Raw genomic sequence first — 17,933 nt, 5'->3', positions numbered from 1 at the left:
CCCTTCAATCTCCCCGGGAGCTCCAAGCACATGATTTGGAGTTTTATGTGCATACGATGAATCATATAATCTTTCAATCGATTGTGTGCCTCACAAAAAGCACGTGATCACCTGGAAGGAAATGCCGCTCAAAAACACATTACTGAGACTCGTACGGACTGCAGGTACCAGAGGCCTGGCGTAATGATTCAGCAGCGCTACCTATCTAGCTACCTCTGATTGGCTGTTACCAGTGACACATCCAACTGATGGTATTTCATCCATTAGCACTGTAACTATATTATATTAATACATACGTATTGGGGTCGCTTATTGGCTATTTCCATTTGGACATCAGCAGGAAAGAAGATCGCCATTTGAATTTTAAAGACGTATTAAAAATCCAGCAATGTAATTTGCACAAAAGGCGCCCCCTTCTGGCACACCCACGCTACTGCAAGCAGACTAACTATTAAAAGTAAATCAAGAGTTTCCTACTCATTTAAAAGGCATCGTTACTGACAGGAAAAAGGCAAATGCACAAGTGTAATATCAGACAAAGGTATATTTACCAAAATGACAGCTACAATATTTCTATTTCAAAAATACTTCTAAGCGGTGTTGTGTTAGGAATGTTCTGGAACATGGTAATAAATCCACTTCTCCGAGGCCTTAGTGGAAAACGGAAAGGGGGAGATATATCAAGTACTGTAAAGAGGAAACGTGGTGAGGCGGCCCATAGCAACCAATCAGCTTTCAGCTAGCATTTGGATAGAATCATAGCATTTATTAAGTATACTTTATATAAAGTCTGATTGGTTGCTATGGGCAACTTCTCCACTATTTACACTACTTGCTATAGTTTGTTATATGTCACTGCTTGCAGTCAGGAATCATCAACCAGAAACCACTTCTCCATACTCCACCCTTTAGGAAACCAGACTGGTCAAGTTATACGCCTTTGACACAGACTACCTGGCTTTAACCCAGCTTGGACCCGGGACACTGTGCACATGGGGGTTTCAGTACTTACCCCTTTCACTCATGTGTGATGGACCCAGGTTATTTACGGGTCGTGACTCGTCACCGTTCACACCCGACCTGGGTCTTCCATTGACACAGGTCTTCCGGCTTATAGTGGACCCTTGGAGATGAAGTCATCTCTAAGTGCAACTTTCCCCACCAATCCAACGCTTTTAGGCACGACCACGGTCATCGTGACCCAGGTAATGCCGTTCACACCACAGGCGACCCGGGTCAGCCTCTGGCTTGGTCTGTTCACACATAATAGAGACCTGGCAAAGCCTACTGTGAACGAGGTTCTAGAAGCATTTCAGCACTGGGGAGGGGGGTTGCTCCAAAATGTATAAATATATACCAGAAAGCAAAAAGGACGCTCCTGTAGCAGAAGTTACCTTGTTACAGTTCATTATCTCAAGCTCCAGCGCAGCGAAGGCCGGACGCTACCTGTAAACTGCTAGGCAACCTGAATTAAGTGCCACCTGTAGCATATGGGAAGATTAAGGTAAGAGATCAGATGCAATCTGCAGCGCAAGCTGTCTATTAAAAAGGGTGAGACCCCGGAGCTGTCTTCTATAATGCAGAACAGAGCAGAGGTAGAAGCAGCGGAACAGGCAGAGCCGAATTAAGGCTCCGGGGGGCCCGGGGTAATGAAGACATGGGGGCCCCCTAAGAACTAATATATATATATGGTATCTCTCAACCTAGGAATATATCAGCAGTGCGGGTGGCACGCACGGGACTGGCATTCAATTCAAATAACTGGACACAAAAGTCTCCTTCACGATCGATGTTTCGGTATTATTGACCTTCGTCAGGATCCTGGCGTTGAAACGTTGATCGTGAAGGAGACTGTTTTTGTCCAGTTATTTGAATTGAATGCCTGTCCCGTGCGTGCCACCCGCACTGCTGATTATATATATATATATATATATATATATACACACACACACACACTGACGTTTCTGGGGACCCACGGGGCACCACCTCATCCTCCACCCACACACCACCTCGACCACCGAGAGAGAGGGAGAAGGAGAGGGGGGGGGGGGGCGGAGGGAGAGAGAGAGAGAGGGAGGAGAGAAAGAAAGGGGGATGATGAGAGAAAAAGAGAGAAAGGGAGATGGACAGAGAGGGAGCGGAGGGAGAGAGAAAGAGAGAGGGATAGAGAGAAGAAGGGGAGAAAGAGACAGAGGGGGAGTGAGAGGAAGAGAGGAAGGAGAGGGAGAAAGAAAGAGAGGAAGGGAGGGAGAGAGGAAGAGAGAGGGGTGGAGGGAGAGAGAGAGAGAAAGAGAGAGGGAGGAGAGAAAGAAAGGGGGATGGGGAGAGAAAAAGGGAGATGGACAGAGAGGGAGCGGAGGGAGAGAGAAAGAGAGAGGGATAGAGAGAAGAAGAGAAAGAGACAGAGGGGGAGTGAGAGGAAGAGAGGGAGAAAGAGAGAGGAAGGGAGGGAGAGAGGAAGAGGGGAGAGAGAGGGGTGGAGAGATTTGATGAGAGTGGAAATAAAGTAGTATAAGTATGCTGACACTTACTACACTGCCTCAGTGTCAGCTTCCTCATAAGTCAATGCCTGCAGCTGCTGTGTGGAGCCGGCCCGGCAGTGCTGCAGATTGTGCCCAGGTCCGTTTGCTTCCTCCTGCCGCTATCATGTCACACTGCGGCTCCTGTCACGACTGGGATATAGCAGGTGAGGCAGGGCGCAGCGTAGAGTGGGTGTTAGGAGATTCATAGGCAGCACGGTATGAGGACCGGATGGACACGTGACAGGGGGGGTTGTTACCAGAGTGATGTACTCCGCCTCCGCGTGATTGACTATGTTTTTTCAGCCTACCTGTGCCACAGTGCGTGCGGCGACAGGCTGGCAACCAGCGCAATCATTTCCAGGGACACGGGGGGGCCTGAGAGCTGGAGGGGGCGGGGTAACGTATCCCCGCCCCCCTTAATCCGGCTCTGGGAACAGGCGGCGGGAGGAACACGTCACTTTCCTGCCTTCCTTCTCTAACGCTGGAGAAACGTGACCCATCATCTGTCCCCATACTGCTAATATATACATTTATTCCACTTCACGTACAATAGTCACACCTCCCGGTATAGGCGGCTCTGCGGCACATTTATTCAGGCTAAGCACTGACCCCGCTGTCTCTTCTCTCCTGCAGACTGTGTGCAAACACTACCGGAACTTTGAGATCCCAAAGGAGCTACAGGGGTTATCCCGCTATCTCTGCCACGCCGGGGAGGTGAAAGCCTTCGTGTACACCTGTCCTGATCCCAAGGAGATCATTGACTTCTATCGCGGAGTGGTTAAGCCAATGAAGAAGTGAGGGGGCTTCAAGGCAACACACACTGAACTTTCTACCTTGCTGCGGGTCACTGAGAGCACCACGAGAGGCCTCCGCCACCCACCGCAGCCCGTCCTCCGCTCCAGCAACCACGGTGCTCTGACAGCGGACAGTACCTACAGCTCCCAACGTGTGGTACAGAGAGAACACAAACGCATAAAGACTTTGTCTCGGCTTATTACAGACTGAACACTGCAGCCGGGTGTCCAATGCCCTGCACCAGACTGCCACGTCTACGCCAGGTGCTCTGCCAACCCAAAAACCACACAATGTACTTATATTTATTTTATTGAAAAATTATAAATACTGATATGTACAATATGCTAATTTAATAGCATCTCTTAAAAATCGATCACCGCATTGTATTGGTGACCACAGAGATCCCTGAACTAGATTATGTGGCACCATCTGGGAATATAATGGAATTTTACCAATTAATGTTTCCATTAAATTCAGTTGTGTACAAAGGGGAAGGATGGGCGAGGAGGGGCATGGAAGGATGGGGGGAAGAAGGAAGGGAGGGAGGGGAAAGGAAGGGAGGGAGTAGGGAGGAAGGGGAAAGGAAGAAAGAAAGAAAGAAAGAAAGAAAGAAAGAAAGAAAGAAAGAAAGAAAGAAAGAAAGAAAGAAAGAAAGAAAGAAAGAAAGAAAGAAAGAAAGAAAGAAAGAGAAGGAAGGGAGGGAGGGGACAGGTAGGTAGGTAGGAAGGAAGGAAGAGGACAGGAAGGAAGGAAGGAAGGAAGGATGGATGGGGGGAGAAAAGAAGGGAGGAAGGGAGGGAGAAGGAAGGGAGGGAGGGAGAAGGAAAGGGGAGGGAGAAGGGTGGGAGGGGAAAGGAAGGAAGGAAACAGGAAGGAAGGAAGGGGAAAGGAAGGAAGGGGAAAGGAAGGAAGGAAACAGGAAGGAAGGAAGGAAACAGGAAGGAAGGAAGGCAGGGGAAAGGAAGGAAGGAAGGGGAAAGGAAGGAAGGAAACAGGAAGGAAGGAATTAAGGAAGGAAGGAAGGAAGGCAGGGGAAAGGAAGGAAGGAGGAAAGGAAGGGGAAAGGAAGGAAGGTTGGTTTCCCCAATACACTGGACTTTAGAAATATAGGAATTACGGACCTCATTCAGCTTCAGTTGCAGCTCTGCACACAATCGCCTAGCAAGACCCGCCCAGCACAGAACAAGCCGCCCACCGATGCATTCGCAATTCTGCCAATGCAGCTGTATAACTGTGAATGCATTGCATAAATCGAGCTCCATCGACAGTTGCGGATGACCCAGGGCCAGTCAGAATAATGAGAATGCAGTTGCACCAGCCGTCATGTTTTAAGTCGCAGCAATCGCAGCTGACATCAGATGCATGCACCAAAAATGGCCACGACACGCCTGCGTTTCCTCAACCACTCCCCACAAACGCCATACGCCCACAAACGCTTGCCGCCTGTTAATCAACCTGCGATTGCATCCTAGCAAGATGCGATCGCAGAAGAATCACAAATCACAGGTCGCACATGCGCAGTGCGTCCGCAGTGCATGTGCGGATGGCCGTTAATCGTCCGATCTGCGATTTTGCAGCTGAAGCTGAATAAGGCCCAATGTTCCAATGTGTACCTTTACTCTTTCCAGTGTCACCTTTGGTCACCAGTTCACGCAAACCAGTAACACCGACATTTTATAGAAAAAAACACCAAGTTGGCGCAGGGAACGCACACTGCCCCAATATAAAATCTGTATTCCAGTCTAATGAATCATTGGGTTAAACTATATCAAATGCCACAAAAAAAAACTATTAAAACAAAAAAAATTGTGGGGGAGCAAAAATATTCAGCACTAGTGAAAGCCCCCAACCTGTCCAACTCTGCTTTGTATAGGAGATGGTAACACTGTCGTATTATAGTCCTAAGTATAAATGTATGAAACTCCGGTGTCAGACGCCTCTACACAGCGGTGTCACTACGTTCTAGACCATACTCCTTTCAATGGCACCAAGGGCCTAATTCAGACCTAATCGCAGCACCAAACTGTTAGCTATTGGGCAAAACCATGTGCACTGCAGGTGGGGCAGATATAACATGTGCAGAGACAGTTAGATTTGGGTGGGGTATATTGTTTCTGTGCAGGGTAAATACTGGCTGCTTTATTTTTACACTGCAATTTACATTTCAGCTTGAACACCCGCCACCCAAATCTAACTCTCTCTGCACATGTTACCTGCAGTGCACATGGTTTTGCCCATTAGCTTACAAATTTGCTGCTGCGATCAGATGTGAATTAGGTCCCAAATCCCTCGGTTTTCTGCCACGTTCTGCAATATCATACCTCCCAACTTTGTCTGCCTGTGAAGAGGGACACACGCACGCTCCCGAAAAGGGGCGTGGTCTATGAAAAGAGGGCGTGACTTTGTTGGAGGACCCGCGGCCACGAGCCACGCCCCCGATTTCGTCACTGAGGGGGCATGCCCAGCGCTCTGTAAGCCGCTGGCATGCCCTCTCTCCCTCTGTCTGCACTGAATAGACGCTGTGCACATGCTAAGCAGGGCAGCGAGTGCAGGAGCCTCCCAACTGCCCCCTCCACCCCACCGCGGGACACTGCGGCCCGCGGGTGGGACAGCGGGACAGTCCCCAAAAAACGGGACTGTCCTGCGAAAATCGGTACAGTTGGGAGGTATGCAATATGTATATACCCTGTACTTGTCCTAGATTATCTGGAGCTGTAAGTCGCTGTTTGCTCCCCAACAGTCCAGGGTTTAAGGATATCCAGCATAGGCAGAGGTGACTCAATTAGTACATCAAGCAGTGTGATTATATAACAGTGTCAGTAATTCTATTGAGATCAACTACAGAAAATAAATAATAAGATTTAAAACCTACCGGTAAATCTTTTTCTCCTAGTACGTAGAGGATGCTGGGGACTCCGTAAGGACCATGGGGTATAGACGGGCTCCGCAGGAGACATGGGCAGGAGACATGGGCACTCTAAAAGACTTTAGAATGGGTGTGCACTGGCTCCTCCCTCTATGCCCCTCCTCCAGACCTCAGTTAGAGAACTGTGCCCAGAGGAGACTGACAGTACGAGGAAAGGATTTTTGTTAATCTAAGGGCAAGATACATACCAGCCCACACCATCCACACCGTATAACCTGGAACATACGCAACCAGTTAACAGTATGAACAAAACAGCATCAGCCAAAGACTGATCTCAACTGTAACATAACCCTTATGTAAGCAATAACTATATACAAGTCTTGCAGAAATATGTCCGCACTGGGACGGGCGCCCAGCATCCTCTATGGACTAGGAGAAAAAGATTTACCGGTAGGTTTAAAATCTTGTTTTCTCTTACGTCCTAGAGGATGCTGGGGACTCCGTAAGGACCATGGGGATTATACCAAAGCTCCAGACCGGGCGGGAGAGTGCGGATGACTCTGCAGCACCGATTGAGCAAACATGAGGTCCTCATCAGCCAGGGTATCAAACTTGTAGAATTTTGCAAAAGTGTTTGAACCCGACCAAGTAGCCGCTCGGCAAAGCTGTAAAGCCGAGACGCCTAAGAAGAGCCCACCCTCCTAGTGGAATGGGCCTTTACCGAATTAGGTAACGGCAATCCAGCTGTAGCATGAGCCTGCTGAATCGTGTTACAGATCCAGCGAGCAATAGTCTGCTTAGAAGCAGGAGCGCCAAGTTTGTTGGCTGCATACAGGACAAACAGTGCTTCTGTTTTCCTAACCTGAGCCGTCCTGCCTACATAAATTTTTAAGGCCCTGACTACATCCAGGGACTTGGAGTCCTCCAAGTCACCCGTAGCCACAGGCACCACAATAGGTTGGTTCATATGAAATGTTGAAACCACCTTAGGCAAAAATTGAGGACGAATCCTCAACTCCGCTCTATCCACATGGAAAATCAGATAGGGGCTCTTGTGAGACAAGGCCGCCAATTCGGACACCCGCCTTGCAAATGCCAAGGCCAACAACATGACCACCTTCCAAGTGAGAAATTTTAATTCAAACGTTTGAAGAGGTTAAAACCAGTGAGATTGCAGGAAACGTAACACCATGTTAAGGTCCCAAGGTGCCACTGGGGGCACAAAAGGAGGCTGGATGTGCAGCACTCTCTTTACAAAAGTCTGGACTTCTGGAAGAGAAGCCAATTCCTTCTGAAAGAAGATAGATAGGGCCGAAATCTGTACCTTAATGGAGCCTAACTTCAGGCCCATATCCACTCCTGTTTGTAGAAAGTGGAGAAAACGGCCCAGATGGAAATCTTCCGTAGGAGCATTCTTGGCTTCACACCAAGATACATACTTCCTCCAGATACGGTGATAATGTTTCGCCGTCACCTCCTTCCTAGCCTTTATCAGAGTAGGGATGACTTCCTCCGGAATACCTTTCCCAGCTAGGATTCGGTGTTCAACCGCCATGCCGTCAAACGTAACCGCAGTAAGTCTTGGAATACGGAGGGCCCCTGCTGCAACAGGTCCTCCCTGAGAGGAAGAGGCCAACAGATCTTCTGTGAGCATCTCCTGAAGATCTGAGTACCAGGCCCTTCGAGGCCAATCTAGAACAATGAGTATTGTCTGTACTTTTTTTCGTCTTATGAATATTTTTGAGATGAGAGGAAGAGGAGGGAACACATAAACCGACTGAAACACCCATGGTGTCACCAGGGCGTCTACCGCTACTGCCTGAGGGTCCCTTGACCTGGCACAATACCTCCGAAGCTTCCTGTTGAGGTGTGACGCCATCATGTCTATTTGAGGAAATCCCCAAAGACTTGTTGTCTCTGCAAAAACTTCTTGATGAAGTCCCCACTCCCGGAATGAAGACTGCTGACAGAGCGCTTACGTGATTTTCCGCCCAGCGAAGAATCCTGGTAGCTTCCGCCATTGCCACTCTGCTCCTTGCCCCGCCTTGGCGGTTTACATGAGCCACGGCTGTGACGTTGTCTGATTGAATCAGAACCGGTAGGTCGCGAAGAAGATTCTCCACTTGTCGTAGGCCGTTGTATATGGCCCTCAATTTCAGTACGTTGATGTGTAGACAAGCCTCCTGGCTTGACCACAGTCCCTGAAAATGTCTTCCTTGTGTGACTGCTCCCCATCCTCGGAGCCTCGCGTCCGTGGTCACCAGAACCCAGTCTTGAATGCCGAACCTGCGACCCTCTAGAAGGTGAGTACTCTGCAGCCACCACAGGAGAGACACCCTGGGCCTGGGGGACAGGCTTATTTTCTGATGTATGTGAAGATGGGACCCGGACCACTTGTCCAGAAGGTCCCACTGAAAAGTCCTCGCATGGAACCTGGGAAGGGGATGGCCTCGTAGGCCGCCACCATTTTTCCCAGAACTCGAGTGCATTGATGAACTGACACTCTTTTTGGTTTTAGCAGGTCTCTGACCATGTTCTGGAGTTCCTGTGCTTTTTCCATTCGGAGAAAAACTCTCTTCTGTTCCGTGTCCAGAATCATGCCTAGGAATGATAGCCGTTGGAATCAATTGGGACTTTGGTAGATTTAGAATCCAACCATGCTGCTGCAGCACTCTCAGGGAGAGCGACACGCTTTTCAGCAATTGATCTCTCGATCTCGCTTTTATCAGGAGATCGTCCAAGTATGGGATAATTGTGACTCCCTGCCTGCACAGGAGTACCATCATTTCCGCCATTACCTTGGTGAAAATCCTCGGGGCCGTGGAAAGCCCAAACGGCAACGTCTGAAATTGGTAATGACAGTCCTGTACAGCGAATCTCAGGTAGGCCTGATGTGGAGAATATATGGGGACGTGAAGGTACGCATCCTTTATGTCTAGTGACACCATAAAGTCCCCCCCCTTCCAGGCTGGAGATCACTGCCCGGAGCGATGCCATCTTGAACTTGAACTTTTTCAAGACCGTCCCCAAATAAAACCTCACCCTTGTAAGGCAAAGTTTCCATATGTCTCTTCGAGTCGGCATCACCCGTCCATTGGCGGGTCCACAGGGGCCGCCTAGCAGAAATTGCAATGGTGTTGGCTCGTGAACCTAACAGCCCAACGTGTCTCGCAGCATCTCTCATATATAAGGCTGCGTCTTTAATGTGACCCAAGGTCAATAAAATGCTATCCCTATCAAGGGTGTCAATGTCAGATGACAAGTTATCTGCCCATGCTGCTACGGCGCTACAAACCCATGCCGACGCTACTGCCGGTCTGAGCAAGGCACCCATATGTGTATAAATAGATTTTAGGGTAGTTTCCTGTCTGCGATCAGCAGGATCCTTTAGGGCTGCCGTGTCTGGAGACGGTAACGCCACCTTTTTGGACAAGCGCGTCAAAGCCTTGTCTACCCTGGGCGAGGATTCCCACCGTACCCTGTCCTGCGCGGGGATATGCAAAACATCTTTTATTGCAATAATCATATAATGAATACTTTTGGCCACCCTTGGGTGCAACCTCGCATCATCGTAGTCGACACTGGAGTCAGAATCCGTGTCAGTACCAGTGTCTGTTATGTGGGACAGGGGACGTTTCTGAACCCTGAAGGGCCTTGTGACACAGTCAAAGCCATGGCTTGACTCCCTGTTTTTTCCCTGGACTCTGCTTTGTCCAATCTCTTATGTAATAAAGACACATTTGCATTTAAAACATTCCACATATCCAACCAATCAGGTGTCGGCGTCGCCGACGGAGACACCACAATCATCTGCTCCACCTCCTCCTTAGATGAGCCTTCCGCTTCAGACATGCCGACACACAAGTACCGACACTCCCACACACTCAGGGATATATCTATATGGAGACAGTTCCCCAATAAGGCCCTTTGGAGAGACAGAGAGAGTATGCCAGCACACACCCAGCGCCACCAGACACTGGAAAAATCCCAGTCAGTACAGCGCTTTTATATAAATAATAAGAATTTACTTACCGATAATTCTATTTCTCGGAGTCCGTAGTGGATGCTGGGGTTCCTGAAAGGACCATGGGGAATAGCGGCTCCGCAGGAGACAGGGCACAAAAGTAAAGCTTTCCGATCAGGTGGTGTGCACTGGCTCCTCCCCCTATGACCCTCCTCCAGACTCCAGTTAGATACTGTGCCCGGACGAGCGTACACAATAAGGGAGGAATTTTGAATCCCGGGTAAGACTCATACCAGCCACACCAATCACACTGTACAACCTGTGATCTGAACCCAGTTAACAGTATGATAACAGGGGAGCCTCTGAAAAGATGGCTCACAATAACACTAACCCGATTTAGTTAGCAATAACTATGTACAAGTATTGCAGATAATCCGCACTTGGGATGGGCGCCCAGCATCCACTACGGACTCCGAGAAATAGAATTATCGGTAAGTAAATTCTTATTTTCTCTATCGTCCTAGTGGATGCTGGGGTTCCTGAAAGGACCATGGGGATTATACCAAAGCTCCCAAACGGGCGGGAGAGTGCGGATGACTCTGCAGCACCGAATGAGAGAACTCCAGGTCCTCTTTTGCCAGGGTATCAAATTTGTAGAATTTTACAAACGTGTTCTCCCCTGACCACGTAGCTGCTCGGCAGAGTTGTAATGCCGAGACCCCTCGGGCAGCCGCCCAAGATGAGCCCACCTTCCTTGTGGAATGGGCATTTACATATTTTTTGCTGTGGCAAGCCTGCCACAGAATGTGCAAGCTGAATTGTACTACAAATCCAACGAGCAATAGTCTGCTTAGAAGCAGGAGCACCCAGCTTGTTGGGTGCACACAGGATAAACAGCAAGTCAGATTTCCTGACTCCAGCCGACCTGGAAACTATATTTTCAAGGCCCTGACAACATCCAGCAACTTGGAGTCCTCCAAGTCCCTAGTAGCCGCAGGTACCACAATAAGCTGGTTCAGGTGAAACGCTGACACCACCTTAGGGAGAAACTGGGGACGAGTCCACAGCTTTGCTCTGTCCGAATGGACAATCAGATATGGCTTTATGAAATAAAGCCGCCAATTCTGACACTCGCCTGGCCGAGGCCAGGACCAACAGCATGGTCACTTTCCATGTGAGATATATCAAATCCACAGATTTGAGTTGTTTAAACCAATGTGATTTTAGGAATCCCAAACTACGTTGAGATCGCCCAGTGCCACTGGAGACATCAAAAGGGGGTTGTATATGCAGTACTCCCTTAACAACTTCTGGACTTCAGGAACTGAAGCCAATTTCTTTCTGGAAGAAAATCGACCGGTCGAAATTTGAACCTTAATGGACCCCAATTTGAGACCCATATACACTCCTGTTTGCAGGAAATGTAGGAATTAACCTAGTTGAAATTCTTCCGTGGAGCCTTCCTGGCCTCACACCATGGAACATATTTTCACCTAAGCGGTGATAATGTTGTGCGGTCACCTCCTTCCTGGTTCTGACCAGGGTAGGGATGACCTCTTCCGGAAAGCCTTTTTCCCTTAGGATCCGGCGTTCACCCGCCCTGGCGTCCGGTAAGTCATGGAACAGACATGATTCTTGCTGAATCAAGATCCTTTCTAGTATCTCTTGAAGTTCCGGGTACCAAGTTCTTCTTGGCCAAACCGGAGCCACGAGTATAGTTCTTACTCCTCTCCTTCCTATCATTCTCCATACACTGGGTATGAAAGGCAGAGGAGGGAACACATACACCGACTGGTACACCCACGGTGTTACCAGAGCGTCCCAGCTATTGCCTGAGGGTCTCTAGACCTGGCGCTTCATGTGAGACGCCATCATAACCACCTTTGGTCTTTCCCAACGGTTTACAAACATGTGGAAACTTCCAGATGAAGTTCCCACTTTTCCGGGTGGAATTCATTCATGCTGAGGAAATCTTCCTAGTTGTCCACTCCCGGAATGAACACTGCTGACAGTGTTATCACATGATCTTTCGCCCAGCGAAGAATCCTTGCTGTCATTGCCCTCCTGCTTCTTGTGCCGCCCCGTCTGTTTACGTGGGCGACTGCCATGATGATGTCCTACTGGATCAGCACCGGTTGACTTTGAAGCAGAGTTCTTCCTAGGCTCAGAGCATCGTATATTGCCCTTAGCTCCAGTATATTCATGTGGAGAGAAATCTCCAGACTTGACCACACTTCCTTGGAAATTTCTTCCCTGTGTGACTGTTCCCCAGCCTCTCAGGCTGGCATCCGTGGTCACCAGAACACAGTCCTGAATGCTGAATGTGCTGTCCTCTAGAAGATGAGCACTCTGCAGCCCCCACAGAAGAGACACCCTTGTCCTTGGAGACAGGGTTATCCGCTGATGCATCTGAAGATGCGATCCGGACCATTCGTCCAGCAAATCCCCCTGAAAAGTTTTTGCGTGAGATCTGCCGAATGGAATCGCTTCGTAAGAAGCTACCATTTTTCCCAGGACTCCTGTGCATTGATGCACTGATACTTGGCCTGGTTTTAGGAGGTTTCTGACTAGGTCGGATAACTCCCTGGCTTTCCCCTCCAGGAGAAATACCTCTTTCTGGACTATGCCCAGAATCATTCCTAGGAACAGCAGACGTATCATCGGAAAACAGCTGCGATTTTTGGAATATTTAGAATCCACTCGTGCTGTCGTAGAACTACTTTAGATAGTTCTTTTCCGACCTCCAACTGTTCTCTGGAAACTTGCCCCTTTCAGGATATCGTCCAAGTAAGGGATAATTAAGATGCCTTTCTTCTTTTAAGAATCATCTTTTCGGCCATTACCTTGGTAAAGGCCCGGGGTGCCGTGGATAATTCAACGGCAGCGTCTGAAACTGATATTGACAGTTCTGTATCACGAACCAGAGGTACCCTTGTTGAGAAGGGCAAATTTGGACATGGAGGTAATCCTTGATGTCCAGGGACACCATATAGTCCCCTTTTTTCCGGTTCTCTATCACTGCTTTGAGTGACTCCATCTTGATTTGAACCTTTTTATGTAAGTGTTCAAAGATTTCAGATTTAGACTATGTCTCACCAAGCCTTCTGGCTTCAGTACCACAATATAGTGTGGAAGACTAATACCCTTTTCCTTGTTGTAGGAGGGGTACTTTGATTATCACCTGCTGGAAATACAGCTTGTGAATTTTTTTTTTCCAATACTGCCTCCCTGTCGGAGGGAGCCCTTGGTAAAGCAGGCTTCAGGAACCTGCGAGGAAAAAATGTCTCGACTCTCCAATCTGTACCCCTGGGATAATACTTGTACGATCTAGGGGTCAACTTGCGAGTGATCCCACTGCGCGCTGAGACTCTTGAGACTACCCCCCCACTGGTGGAGGGCTTCTTTTCCTGGGAAGGGGCTGCCTGCTGCAGTCTACTTCCCTTTCCTCTATGTCTGGGCAGATATGACTGGCCTTTTGCCCGCTTGCCCACATGGGAACGGAAGGATTGAGGCTGAAAAGACAGTGTCTTTTTCTGCTGAGATGTAACTTGGGGTAAAAAGGTTGGATTTCCCAGCTGTAGCCGTGGCCCCCAGGTCCGATGGACCGACCCCAAATAACTCCTTCCCTTTATACGGCAATACTTCCATGTGCCGTATGGGATCTGTATCACCTGACCACTGTCGTGTCCATGACATCTTCTGGGAGATATGGACAACACACTTATCTTGATGCCAGAGTGCAAATATCCCTCTGTGCATCTCGCATACAGTATATATATAGAATGCATCCTATTAAATGCTCTATATCAATAAAATATTTTTAGTCAGGGAATTCGACCAAGCCAACCCAGCACTGCATCTCCAGGCTGATGGCGATCGCTGGTCGCAGTATAACCACCGTATGTGTGTATATACTTTTTAGGATATTTTTCCAGCTGCCTATCAGCTGGCTCCTTGAGGGCGGCCGTATCTGGAGACGGTAACGCCACTTGATAAGCGTGTGAGCGCCTTATCCACCCTAAGGGGTGTTTCCCAACTTCTGGCGGGAAAGGGTATAACGCCAATATTTGCTATCGGGGTAAACCCACGCATCATCACACACTTCATTTTATTTTATCTGATTCAGGAAAAACTACAGGTAGTTTTTTCACTTCCACATAATACCCATCTTTTGTGGTACTTGTAGTATCAGAAATATGTAACACCTCCTTCATTGCCCTTAACGTGTGGCCCTAATGAGGAATACGTTTGTTTATTCACCGTCGACACTGGATTCAGTGTCCGTGTCTGTGTCTACCGACTGAGGTAAATGGGCGTTTTTTTTTTGTTTTTTTTTAAAAACCCCTGACGGTGTTTCTGAGACGCCTGGACCGGTACTAATTGTTTGTCGGCCGTCTCATGTCGTCAACCGACCTTGCAGCGTGTTGACATTCTCACGTAATTCCCTAAATAAGCCATCCATTCCGGTGTCGACTCCCTAGAGAGTGACATCACCCTTACAGGCAATTTCTCCGCCTCCTCCAACATCGTCCTCATACATGTCGACACACACGTACCGACACACAGCACACACACCTGGAATGCTCTGACAGAGGACAGGACCCACTAGCCCTTTGGAGAGACAGAGGGAGAGTTTGCCAGCACACACCAAAAAAACGCTATAATTACATAGGGACAACCTTATATAAGTGTTTCTCCCTAATAGCATCTTTATATATATATTTATATCGCCAATTAGTGCCCCCCCTCTCTGTTTAAACCCTGTTTCTGTAGTGCAGTGCAGGGGAGAGCCTGGGAGCCTTCTCTCCAGCCTTTCTGTGAGAGAAAATGGCGCTGTGTGCTGAGGAGATAGGCCCCGCCCCTTTTCCGGCGGGCTCGTCTCCCGCTCTTTAGTGAAGTTTGGCAGGGGTTAAATATCTCCATATAGCCTCTGGGGGCTATATGTGAGGTATTTTTAGCCAGTATATAGGTTTACATTTGCCTCCCAGGGCGCCCCCCCCCAGCGCCCTGCACCCTCAGTGACTGCGTGTGAAGTGTGCTGAGAGGAAAATGGCGCACAGCTGCAGTGCTGTGCGCTACCTTTAGAAGACTGCAAGGGTCTTCAGCCGCCGATTCTGGACCTCTTCTTACTTCAGCATCTGCAAGGGGGCCGGCGGCGCGGCTCCGGTGACCATCCAGGCTGTACCTGTGATCGTCCCTCTGGAGCTGATGTCCAGTAGCCAAGAAGCCAATCCATCCTGCACGCAGGTGAGTTCACTTCTTCTCCCCTCTGTCCCTCGTTGCAGTGATCCTGTTGCCAGCAGGACTCACTGTAAAATAAAAAACCTAAGCTAAACTTTCTCTAAGCAGCTCTTTAGGAGAGCCACCTAGATTGCACCCTTCTCGGCCGGGCACAAAAATCTAACTGGAGTCTGGAGGAGGGTCATAGGGGGAGGAGCCAGTGCACACCACCTGATCGGAAAGCTTTACTTTTGTGCCCTGTCTCCTGCGGAGCCGCTATTCCCCATGGTCCTTTCAGGAACCCCAGCATCCACTAGGACGATAGAGAAATATATATACACTCACTGCGCCAATTAAATGTGCCCCCCCCCCCCTCTTTTTCTGCCCTCTGTAACCGTGTTCAGCAGGGGAGAGTCCGGGGAGCCAGCTTCTCTGCAGCGTGCTGTGGAGAAAATGGTGCTGGTTAGTGCTGGAGGATCAAGCTCCGCCCCCTCACCGGCGGGCTTCGGTCCCGCTCAAATTATTTAAACTGGCGGGGGATTTTCACTATACTGCCTCCGCAGTATCTATCTATTAGCCAGTGTCCCTTGAGGTCAATATTGCTGCCCAGGGTGCCCCCCCTGTGCCCTGCACCCTTACAGTTCCCGCTGTGTGTGTATATGTGGGAGCAATGGCGCGCAGCGTTACCGCTGCGCATTACCTCAGTGAAGATCTGTGTCTTCTGCCACCTTTGAAGTCTTCTTTTCTTCTTCATACTCACCCGGCTTCTATCTTCCGGCTCTGTGAGGAGGACGGCGGCGCGGCTCCGGGACGAACGGCGAGGGTGAGACCTGCGTCCCGACCCTCTGGAGCTAATGGTGTCCAGTAGTCTAAAAAGCAGAGCCTATCATTTAAGTAGGTCTGCTTCTCTCCCCTCAGTCCCACAATGCAGGGAGCCTGTTGCTCCCTGAAAATAAAAACCTAACAAAAGTCTTTTTCAGAGAAACTCAGTAGAGCTCCCCTGCAGTGCATCCAGTCGCCTCTGGGCACAGGATCTAACTGAGGTCTGGAGGAGGGGCATAGAGGGAGGAGCCAGTGCACACCTATTCTAAAGTCTTTTAGAGTGCCCATGTCTCCTGCGGAGCCCGTCTATACCCCATGGTCCTTACGGAGTCCCCAGCATCCTCTAGGACAGGCATGTCCAAACTGCGGCCCTCCAGCTGTTGTGAAACTACCTATCCCAGCATGCCCTGTCACAGTTTTGCTGTCAGAGAATGCTAAAGCTGTGTCAGGCCATGCTGGAATGTGTAGTTTCACAACAGCTGGAGGGCCGCAGTTTGGACATGCCTGCTCTAGGACGTAAGAGAAATAAAATGTAGAAAATGGTGAAAAGAGCCAGCGCAGTATTTATACTTAATCTTTATTTATAGAATTTCTTTCCTTTTCCACACTTTATGTCTCACCCATACTATCTCTTAATACTTCACTTTAGAATAGCCCCATTGTAGGACATATACATTCATGGGGCTGGGATTGAAATGTCACCGGTCAGAATATCGACCACGGCATCCAGATGTGCAGAATCCCAACAGGGGAAGGTAAGTATACTGACCTATCCCCCATGCCCCCCTAACCCTCCTTATAATAGCCTAAAACTAACACCCCCCCTCCCGTAGCCTAAACCCGACCTTCTCTCCCACAGCCTAACCCTAACCCTCTCCGGGGGTGCCTAAACCTAACCCCCCCCACAGTCTAAACCTAAACCCCCCCACCCCGCAGCCTAAACCTAAACCCCCCACCCCGCAGCCTAAACCTATCTTCCTGGATGCGTCCACGGGCCAGACAATCCACCACCAATGGTTCTTCAGTCACATGTCAGTAAAGTGCATTCTCAACAAGCAAAACAGGTGCAAAAAAGCAGATGTGCAAAACTCAGCAGCACAAACACCTGCAGACTCCATGACGTCTCTCCCACCAAACACCAAAGACAAAAACCAACAACTTATCACAGAACATATTTTGATGTTTTTCTTTTAAATAGAAATACATGAAAATGCCAAAACCTCTCTGTTACACAATCTCATTGTTCCCACAATTTTTTCGACATAATATAAATTTTCATCTTGCCATTAATCTGACACACGACCGGATTTTCCTCATTAGTGCACATTATAACATCAATTGCCTTAAGGTGTAACTTTCAGATAAAAGAAATAATATGCAAATGACTACAGTAATAATTGGAGCCTATGGATTAGTATGTTGCAGACTGATGAGAGATGATTTGGGATAGAGGTGTGATAGCAATGGGACAGAGATGAGACTTTACCATGAGACATACCAGCCAACTGTCACTATTGCCCACAAACAGCCCCAATCTGCGGCCTCGCAGGGGGAGGTGCTTATGGGGTAGTGGGCGGGATTTATTGTAATATTAGTAGTAATACTGTGTAAACTAGTCAGCAGCAATAGTCGGCACAATTCATGGGAATACAGATACTCAGTAGCTGACCATGCCAGAAAGAAATATGGCCGCCTGAATGCAGGTCGGCCATCTTGCCATGGTATAACTGCCCAGCGCACAGTA

At 48.9% G+C, this 17,933-nt stretch overlaps 1 protein-coding gene across 1 annotated transcript in view; it reads left to right on the top strand.

Moving 5' to 3' along the window:
- The window catches only part of CLIC3 (chloride intracellular channel 3), a 38,615-nt gene extending 35,017 nt beyond the window's left edge, over positions 1-3,598 (top strand). Inside the window, exon 6 of the mRNA XM_063938482.1 lies at positions 3,156-3,598. Within this exon, the coding sequence (XP_063794552.1) occupies positions 3,156-3,320 (165 nt within the window). The 3' untranslated portion in view covers positions 3,321-3,598. The remainder of the gene's footprint in view (positions 1-3,155) is intronic.
- The last annotated feature ends 14,335 nt before the right edge of the window (positions 3,599-17,933 follow it).

The sequence above is a fragment of the Pseudophryne corroboree genome, chromosome 8 (assembly GCF_028390025.1).
Source record: "Pseudophryne corroboree isolate aPseCor3 chromosome 8, aPseCor3.hap2, whole genome shotgun sequence".
Lineage (NCBI taxonomy): Eukaryota > Metazoa > Chordata > Amphibia > Anura > Myobatrachidae > Pseudophryne > Pseudophryne corroboree.
The sequence above is the reverse complement of the archived record's forward strand: the minus strand, read 5'-3'. Positions and strand labels throughout refer to the sequence as shown.